Source organism: Telmatherina bonti (genome assembly GCF_933228915.1).
Source record: "Telmatherina bonti genome assembly, chromosome: 11".
NCBI classification, from domain to species: domain Eukaryota; kingdom Metazoa; phylum Chordata; class Actinopteri; order Atheriniformes; family Telmatherinidae; genus Telmatherina; species Telmatherina bonti.
This window is the reverse complement of record NC_136629.1, coordinates 19665890-19676230: the sequence shown is the minus strand read 5'-3', so window position 1 is coordinate 19676230 and position 10341 is coordinate 19665890. Positions and strand designations below refer to the sequence as shown.

Genomic DNA, 10341 nt, shown 5'->3' with positions numbered 1-10341 from the left:
ATTAGAAACTGGATATGTGTGCCACCAAGCATGTGTTTTTTGTTGCTTATATATGTTTTTTTTCTCTGTTGTATAACACTTTCTTTTCCCACATACTCTCAAAAGGCTTTTGTCAGGAAATCACTGAGAAGAGTAATTTGCCCTCCAGCTATGTAATTATTTGGGTTTAAATTGTCACTGCTGTCTTTGCTCCAGGTTTTATTCTCATCAGGCTTTCTGCAGAGTCACCTTTTCAACTTTTTCTTCTGTTAAGAGAAGATTGCTAGTTTCCTAATTTTGTTTGGCCTCATGAAAAACATCAGTGACCGTCCTTGTTTCAGGAAAAGTCATGGGAATTCTACCCAACGATGTATGGTATAAATAACCTTGTTTGTTCTTTGTTGAAGGCCCTCAGGTAACAGTTATAACTAAGAAGCCTTTGTGTGTATTAAACTGACTTAGCAGCAGGAAAAGGGCAAAAGTGGGATAAAAAAAAAATGGCTCCATCTGGAATATGTTCTCTTCTCTGGCTACATACAGCTTGGAGGAATTGCTTTGCATTGGCGATGCTCATTCAGAGGCTGATTACTAAAACAGATGAGTGTTCAGACCTCCTTGTTGCAGACTAAAAGACAGGCTAAGAGGGACACAAGGAGGAAGAGAGCAGACTGTGATGTTGAGCACCATGATAGCATACTTAGTTTTAGGCAGACCGACATGAAATGAACGTCAGTCTAGTTTAAAGGAAACTGTTATAAACTAGAACTACACATGATAAAATGTCATTACAGCTTAACTGACAGACTCCCACAGATGGAAAAAAAAACCAAGTTAAGCAAGAAGTACCAGTTCTTCTTCAGAGTTGCCGTCATGATCCAAAATAAATTGTTGCTATCCTTTGAACAATTAACATTCCCACACCCTTTTTTTTTGTCTGACCTCATTTAGTCAAATCTAGATGTGTTTATATAAAAGCAGCTCTAGCTGTGTATGTACACTTTTTGCCGTGTGTAAAAGGAACAAAAAAACAAAACTATTTTTGCTTGTGTTATGTAGAAAAAACGTTTAAATTGTAAGGAATCTTTTTAAAGCTGCTATGGTTGTTAGTATCATATTATTAAAAATAGAAGTGTTATTGTTGTAAGATAATAGTACAACATTTTGTTGGCATTAGTCTGCCAGTAGTTGAGCAATAGATAAATTGTAGATGAAAAGTATTAGTACAAAATATGACATAATGAATGAATAAATATTACACAAATTCCTAAACATCCATACAGCCATGACAGTATCGTATATACAGTCATTCACAGTAAACAATGAGGCACAGTAACAATGTTACACAAAAGAGAGCACTGCCATAACCACATTCTGTGTGAGCCCTTCCACTTTGGAAATGGGTGTTTGAGCAGACTGCCCACAACACAGTGTTTATAACATGTCTGTCATTTGAAGTTTATCTGTTGCTAAAAAGATAGAAATCATCTGACTCTCCTCAGTCCTTTGGAGAATTATTTTCGTGTATTTTAATTTCAAGTTTTTTTTTCTTTTTATTTTGCTTCATTTTTTCACCTCCTTTTGTCTTCATTTGTAGATGCATATAAACCCTGATGTGCATTTCTTGTAGACATTTCCTCCCAGTGCACTGATTCTTTACATCCACAAAAGGTGGTTTCCACCAAATATTCCAGAAATTTTCATTTGCCAGGAATTTGGGGATTTTTACCACTAGAAAAGTCCCCATGGGCTTTTCTGATCTGAAATTCCTTGTTTAAATGTTTGTGTGTGGTTGTCTCAAATTCCTTTTTAATTTTGCCCTGAAACTAAGACACAATCCCAGTTCCTTCTCTTGGCTTTACCCTTTTGCAGAGGTACGGTGCCCCTATTTATTTTCTTTAGGGATAAAAGTGGGTACTTTTAGGGGGGGGTGAGTCAGGTCAAGCCAGTAAATGGAATTTTCTAGGTGAAATGCTTGTAAATAGCAGACAGTGACACTGAATAACACCCAAACATTTGAGGTTGAAAAATAATCTAATCCTGACATACCAAAAACTGCAGCTCCCACTGGAGGTTCAGTCCAAATGTCAATCTAATTGTTAGGGGTGGGAAATAAAATTGAAAAAATGGAATATTGGGATTTTTTTGCTTCACAATTTAAATTTTTTTTCCTTTGTTTAAAAAAAATACATCATAAAATATTTGTCATTTTTATTGTTTTTATTGATCTTTTTATCTTATTGGGCATTATAGCAGCAGAATGTGGGGTCTGGCTACTGTGTTTTGTTCCAAATTGAATTCAAGACAAATGATGAGCAACAAAAGTTTAATTTTTGTCTGCAAAAATCAGCAATTGTGAGAATTGCAATTTAAATCGAATTGGAATAAAAAATCTGAATTGAATCTAATAATTGTCCAACTTTTAGCGTAGCAAATGGTTCCCAGCTTTCTAGAAATGTGTGCAACATTGCTAAACTCAAAAGTCATTCGATTAGTTAAGAAGTCAAATGGTTTAAATTCATTTGTATCAGATAATATTGTACATAAAGCAGATATGAGCCACAGAAGCACAGCTGAGCGATTGCTGATATGGCCTGCAGTGTTTTTATTGCACTACACCGTAACATTCTGTCAAGAATAGTAACATCGATGGCCTTGTATCAAGTTGAAGGAATAAAGCCACGAGTGGATTCCTCGGCTATGACTTCAGATAACAACCAGCTACAGAAGAATTTCTGGCTTCTCTTTAGAGAAGCGAGACCAGTTGCAGGATCTCTTTTTCTAGTAAGAAAGCATAAATCATGCCTAATCATATCTGTATGCTAAATCTGTCTGTGTTAATCAACACGTTTGTCTCTGTTTCATATTGTGCCGGTTGGCTGACCATCTCTGCATCACGTTAGATGGATTAAAGCATGTTATGATAGATGTTCCCATGTTTGTCCAACATGTATTTAACGGACGATAAACCCACAAGCACATTTAACATAAAGACCCCCTGGCATTAATCCTGCCCATGTATCCACTCATGCGTGTCCAAGTTTGCGTGCATAGTAGTCAATGTGGGTTGTTGGGGGTGGGGGGGGTATTCCATATGTACTGTACATCGACTGCTATGGAGAAGATTGCTGCCCTTCCTCCACTTAAGAGTGAAAGTTAATTTATCTTGCTTTCAGTGGTGGGTGGGCTAATCCTGTCAGTAGAGTTACTCTAGAGTAATTATCCAGCCTCTGTTTTTACTAATAGAGGTTTTAGCCCCCCCTTATCCCTTTGTCCTTTCTGGTCACTGGGTCTCCATGGCGAGACTGCACCCAGCAGAGACGGTGGGCTCAGGCTTCGCTGTTGTCAGCGGGTTTCTTGGTCCCTGAGTCAAAGCTCTTTGTGAGTCTCTGACAAGATGCGGACTGACAGTGTTTGTGGTTCAGTGACATAGCTGGCAGAAATAAGAAAAATTATTCAGTAGCAGCAACATTTTTCTCTCCATTCATGTTTAAGTCAAAATGAGTCGCTTTCACATGAGCAAACATGCATGCACCATCTTGGCTCAGTCACAGCATGTGTCCTTAACCTACATTTTTGCTAGGAGATGCTCCTACACACAGATGAGGAATACAGTTACACATTTTTCTCCTTTATTACTGTTACCATAGCTTTATGGATTCCTTTTTTTTTTTTCTCGGTGTTTTTTGAGCTGACCAAATGAAGCTCATGTTTAATGACTGAGGCTGTCATTTTCTCTTCTGCCCCCCTCCCCTCTCCTGTCTTTTCTTCAGCATGGGTGTAAAGATTCAGCCTTGTGAGCTGACCTCTGTCAGCCGCAGCTGATAAAATCTGACACTGCCTCTGAGAGTAGGCCAGGCTGGTTGCATCTCCCAGCACTGTCCATGGCTATTAAATGTTTACATTATATGAAACCTCGTCCCAAGTGTTTGGATATTTTCAAACCCGTATGGTTCTGTCAGTCAAATCCAGTGCCCAGCATTCCTTAGGACAACCCAGAGTACCCAGACCCACTCTTGCAGAGATCCTTCTCCATGGCAACAGATCAGCTCACTGAGTGAAACAGACTAAAACTTTCAGCTGCTTGATGAGCGACAAATGATCCAAGCATCTGCATTGACTGCATCCTCACAATTCATCTTTTATCATCCCCATGTTGGTAGAGCTTCCTGTTCCGCCTCCAACATAATAATTATACGCCCCTAATTATGGTGTCAGCTGCCAAACCTACTCCAACACTTAGTCATGCAGTGAGGGATTATAGGGAGGCATTTGCCACTAATAGGTTATGAAACTCTGCCTTCTGTTTATTGAGTGGACAGCTGGAGAAATTTAAACTATGAATGGAGCTGTGGATGGAGGGTTAGCTTTTGTGGCTGTTTAAAAAGTTCAGGGTAAATTGAAAGTAAAGTGGTATCCAGAATTGATACCCATGTGGATTAGGAGTTGAGGAACTTTAGACTGCCTAAAGCCAACATCCATTGTGTTGCAAATGAGAATTACGTTTGTAGAATGGTGGAGAGAGGAAAAAAAAAAAAAAAAGTAATTCCTTTCAGATGAATGGCTAAGAAGCATGTGGATGCAAAATATGGCTTTGGAATTTAGCTTCAATGTCTTGTACGTGATAACTTAAGGCCTTCTGATACTGAAAACACCCAGCTTTTGCTCTAGACAGGTTCAAACAAATGCTTGGATTTGTTTTGCATCATATTATTGGTTCTGATCTAAATCCAAGTCCCTCAGCAAATGACTAGTTGTTCCTTCCTTCACACCATGTCTTAGACTTTTCTTCTTCATGACTCATTGTTCCCCTTCTGGTTTTCAGTTCCTTTTTCCTTTTAGTGCACTAATAACAGGGCTATCTTAGAGTCTGGCCTCAGGTCTCCATAGCTGACTTGTCCTTTATCACTTCCTCTTCCTCACAAAGTTGCTAAAGCAATTAACCTTAAATGAGAAATACAAACAATCTGCAGTGTTAGTGGGTATGTTTGCATTCATCTTAACGTGCACATCATCATCGTGATCATGTCTGTTTTATACAGATGTAATTAAGCAAACTTCATCAACTGCAAAAACAAAACCTAAAAGGATTAAAAACAAAACAAAACAAAACAAAAAAAAACATGGTTGAGCAGCTGTTTTAAGAAGAAGCTAATGAGCAGTACTCGCCTCAAATAGGAATATAAGCCAGGAGTTTGAGGCCTTGTTACTGTAGAGATGCTCCCCATGATCCCTCAGGGTGAGACACACTGTCAGATTTCTGTAAAATTCATTGACAGGCCTTCCTCTAGCGCCCAATTTGACCTCAAAAGGGTGCTGCGTTTTTCCTTCCTCTCCCCAGCGTTCTCAGGTTGGCTCATGCCATGCATATTTCATAGATGATCCACACAACAGCAGAGGTGCAGCAGGCACTCTATTAAGTCACAGGCCCTAGGAAGATAGCTTGGCATACTGTACATGCATGTCTTACACAAATACAAGCACAGTATATGTATACAAACCTCAACAGACTTATGGTTAAACTCAGTCAACTCAAGTGTGTTCTCTTAGTGAACACCTATGCACCCTATAACCACAATGCATACATGTACTAGTTGTCATCCAACCACAGCGTCAGATACCATCATGTAAATAACAATTAATCCATGTTGTCAATCTGTTTAAGAATGTGTGTAGCCAACACACACAGCAAGAGAAGGGAAATTCCAGCTAGGTTGGGAGTACTTTACAGTAGGTCTAGGGTGTGACTGTAACACAAGTTTTAGTTTTGAAAATAATGTATCTAAGTAATCAGTTGGCAATTGATGGTTATCTAGTTCAGTGACGTGCAGTAATTCTGTGAAGGCGCAAGTGTGTTATTTTTCTGCCTGGTCAAATGCAACGGTTTTATAACCTACAGTTTCTGCCTACTAAAAAGAGGTTAGCTAACCACTAGCCCTATATGTACAGTGAAGCTTGGCATATTTGGTAAAAAGCTGAATGTTAAAACTGCATTATACCCCCATATTTCTTTTTTTTTTTCTTCTTTTTTATGTCAATGCTTGCTTCCAGTCAGTGGACTACTGTGAATCTACTTAATGTTGAAGGATGGTTTATTCTAGCTTTTTCAGAAGTTAAAACTGACAATTGCCATGTTGAAACATGTTCATCACTGCCCTGTTGCTTGCTTTCACTTCTGCCTCATTTTTATGGGCTGCTCCAACAGCAGTGTGTCCCTTTTAAAAGAGTGAGTCAATGAACTATCCATTAAATGTCTGTAAAAAGCTCAGTAAATGCTCATCTCAGTCTGGTGAGTGCAGTGGTGTGCTGATGTAAGCCGACCTAATGTTGTGCTAGCTTGCTGTTTGTCTATCATAGTCATAGTGCTGTCACAGTGATGTCCCTGACTGTCCTCATCTCTGCTGCACCCATTAGTCTCGTCTTCTGCGGACAGATGACAGGGCAGCCACTTAACTCAATGATTGCTCCTGTCTTTCTTTGTGATTTTTTTTTTTTTTTTTTTTTTTTGTCCTGTTATCCTATGTTCCCTCCATCCTCTCACTTATGCTCTCTCCTGTTTTTCTGCTTCTACAGGGTTGGAAAGTGGTAGTGTGACTTTGAAGGAACCTCTTTCTGAAGGGGAGATTGAAAGCTCCACGCCAGTCACACTGCGATGCCATATCGACGGACATCCACGGTGAGTGGAGATTTTGTTCCTTGGAGGTCTCTCTCATTGCCATGTCCCATGTTTTCCCCTTTCTCACCGTTGAACTTATGGCTGTCCTCTTTGATCCTCTCCTTGTCAGGCCAACGTGTCAGTGGTTCAAAGATGGAGTGAAGCTCACAGAGAAAAGCCACCAGATCAACAACAAAGAGAGGACGCTTACCATCAAGAATGCCAGTCCAGACGATAATGGTCTTTACTACTGCTGCGCCAAAAACGCTGCGGGACATGTATGCAGCAACAGCAACTTTACACTCAACATTATAGGTGTGTTTTGTAAAGAAATCTGCTTCTTTTTCTTCTTATCACTATTAGCATCATGGTCCTGTGTGATGAATAGTGATAGTGCTTCACATAGTCTGGATCTCATTCTGAGAAATGCTTTGACTTTTCATAAATACTTTTATTAATTTATTTTGTTTTTGATATTTCACTCATGTTCAATCAGTTACTGTACATTTGCAATCATCATAGTTGTTTCACTCTGACTGCGAACAGTTTAGCTACCTCACAAATGGTTTTAAAGCTCATACATTAAAGGGGGAGATTAAAGATATATTAATTCTTTGATTTCTATTAACCGCAATAGACTGCAGTTCCTGCAGTCATAAAATACAAAAAAGGGAGAATTAGTTATAAGAACCATGGCAATGGTTCGGAGCTCTGAAAGCCCCTTAATTTAAGGAATTAACTTCCTTCAGACTTATTGTGCTTTTCTTATTGAGTCTAAATACCCATGAGGATTTAATCTTCAAATGAGTCTGCTGATAAAAGGAAGAAGTCTCTCCTCTCATTATGTCTGTGACTGTCAGCTCAGCGACTGTAAACATCCAGAGAGCAGTGAGCCTATAGTGGACAAACTGAAGCTACACTATGGTTGTATTCACACAAAATCTGTGCATGAGTTACATTCCCACAGGGCTTTGTAGCCAGAAGATAATGTTTTTGTCTGACTCACAGCTTTGTTTTGAATATTGCATTCCCCCAATTTATTCACTTTCTGGCTTGCTCAGACAAAGTCTTCCTCGCTATCTCTCTCCCATCAGTCAAGGTCTACCTTTCGTGTTTGTTTAGGTGGTGGCCAATAATCTAGTCAGCAGCTGCCCTGGCCAACGTCTGCTTTCTAACAGATTGTAGTGAGGTTTCACTCCCACTGTCGGTACTGACACATATAATGTTCATTCACATATTCACTTTATATATATTTTTAGAACTCATTTAAAATAATCTAAACATACATGATATCTCCACCTACTCTCTATGGTAGTTTTTCTGGGATGTTTTATTCCACATTTACACGGCTGGAAGTGACAGAAGAGAAGAGGGAATAGTCCATTAGTGGTGAGAGAGAGAGCAGGGAAAGAAAGTGATGGAGCTTCTAATGTGATTATCAAAATGTGTTCTCGCATCTTCTTCCCCTGCCCCCCATACAGACAGAAATACTATCAAACAACTGCAGAGCGAACAATAAGATCAGCTCCCTCAGCAGCAAGGTCAATCTGCCGGAAGCTGCAGCTTTCACACACCTTGTGTTTCACAAGGAAGCTGTTTGTTTTCTTGCTGCCTCCTGTTTTTTTTTCTCTCTCTCTCTCTTTGTGTCTATGCATGCTTATTGTGTATTATCCATGTTTTAGAACAAGGGCGGTTCATTCAGTAGCACATCTGTACGAGAAACATAATACCTTTTTTCACTTAAATTAACTATGTGCAGCGAAAGCACGCAAGGTTAGCACCTGTTGGAAAGAAGATTGGATAATTGTCGAGTCTCCAGTTACATGTTGCCACCCTTTGCCCCTCTGTTGGATGCGATTATAGACGCCAACTGATTCAAGCTGGTTTTCAGGAAATAACCTGTTACAAATCTAAAGGGAATCCTTGCCTACTGACTTCCTGGGTGGAAGGAATGGACAAACCTTAGCCATATCTTACTACTTCTGGCAGTTGCATTTTTTAGCTTGGTAGATTTGAAGTATACCTGGATTAAACCTGGATTAGGGGTATTTTTTAGGTTTTCATTTCTTTATTAAGCTCAAAATCCTTAATCTTTGTGTTTGGAGTGAAGGAATTGTCGTTATAACTCCTCCTCCAGCTTCTACGACTATACCAAATCTCAGCCTTTGGCAGGTTAGGGCAGCCCAGTGTTAGCCTGGGCAGGAACTACCAGAGTAAAAATTATCAGAAGCATATGAATAAAAGGTAAATGTGAAGTGGTTTCGGTTCTACAGGTGGGTTTAAACTAAATCATCCATTATTAAAATTTCAGAATAACTAGCCTGATTTCTTGGTGCATTTCTTGTGTTGTTGCCGCTACTGTAGTTGATGTTGCTTGAGTTTTAACCCCAATTTCTATGAATAACTTGTCTTTGGATTCCCACTGATGTGAGAGATGATCTCCTGTGTGCAATTTTATGACCCAAGAGGTAGAAAAGGAGATAAGCTGCTGGGTATGCTCACTGACCTCATTAAGTCACCCCAAAGGCCCCTGCAGTGTTGACACACACCAACTCTTGCTTTTTCACCAGCTTTACACCGCTGTTTGCAGCTTTTAATAAGAACTAGTTTATCTGTGATGTATGAGCATCCACACAGGTGGAACTGGACTAATGCCTGTATATTTACCCATGCCCATTGTTCTTTTTTTCTTTCATAGATAAGAGCTTTCCTCAGTCTGTGGTCGTTCCTGAGGACCAGGTGGTGTTGAGGAACGAGGAGGCCTTGTTCCACTGCCAGTTCACTGCAGATCCTGCCCCTACATTGGAGTGGTACCATGAGAATGAGCTGTTGACAAACAAGTCTCGGTATGCCAAGTTCATCCCATCAAACACTAAACCCTCAAATTAATTAAAGTTTTCATTCTGACACTTCCATTCATCCTGCCATTGGTTCAGTCCACCTTCTAGTATATAAGCATCACATTTGGATATATTTGCGAGCTGACTGAGGTGGAATGCCTGCATCAGCCTCTTGGCTCTCCGTTTGCACATAAAGGAATGTTATTACTGGAACAGACCTCTGTAAAGTTTCTCTGCAGTCAACTGTACCATCGCATTAGCTCAGCTTTCTTCTCCAGCCTATCACTAGACTTTCCAGCTCTCCAGTGTTCCTGCAGCGAGTGGAAAAGTCCCTCGAGCTACAATCTGCTTACCAGCATGTCCTCTATAAATACATAAGCTCTAGATAATAACCAATTTCTACGTTTCTTAGAATTGTTAGCACCTCGTGTTATACATGGTCACATTGTCAGCAGGCTGTTTGGTGTGGAGAGCTGGATTTTGGGGTCTGTTTTTATGAGCTCATAGTGATGCTGAAAGACATTGATATCAATAGTGAGTCGTTTGTGTAATGAGTCACTGAGGCCATGACAACTCCACACCCTGATTTCAGAGAATATTTGATATAAAAACACGAAGACACAGACTGGCTTGTTGAAGAAATTTCCTTTTGTTGGTTTGAGGAATTCTAGAAACTTTATTTTGTGTGTTTTTGTTTATTGATCTGGGCTTATTGTAGATCAGAGGAATGGAGCTCAGTTCAAGGAATATCATCTGTTTCACACCTGTGTTGTTTAGATAACCTTTCCATGACTGTGTGTAGATAACTGGTGGAGAGTTTTTTTTTCCACGAGTGTGAAGTTGAGTACAAATATACTGGCTTAAAGTCAA

General features: G+C 39.7%; 1 protein-coding gene across 1 annotated transcript in view; it reads left to right on the top strand.

Moving 5' to 3' along the window:
* ptk7b (protein tyrosine kinase 7b) overlaps nucleotides 1–10341 on the top strand; it is an 84760-nt gene that overhangs the window by 62095 nt on the left and 12324 nt on the right. The window contains exons 3-5 of the mRNA XM_079249461.1: nucleotides 6550–6652; nucleotides 6762–6946; nucleotides 9330–9477. Coding sequence (XP_079105587.1) covers nucleotides 6550–6652; nucleotides 6762–6946; nucleotides 9330–9477 — 436 coding nt within the window. The remainder of the gene's footprint in view (nucleotides 1–6549; nucleotides 6653–6761; nucleotides 6947–9329; nucleotides 9478–10341) is intronic.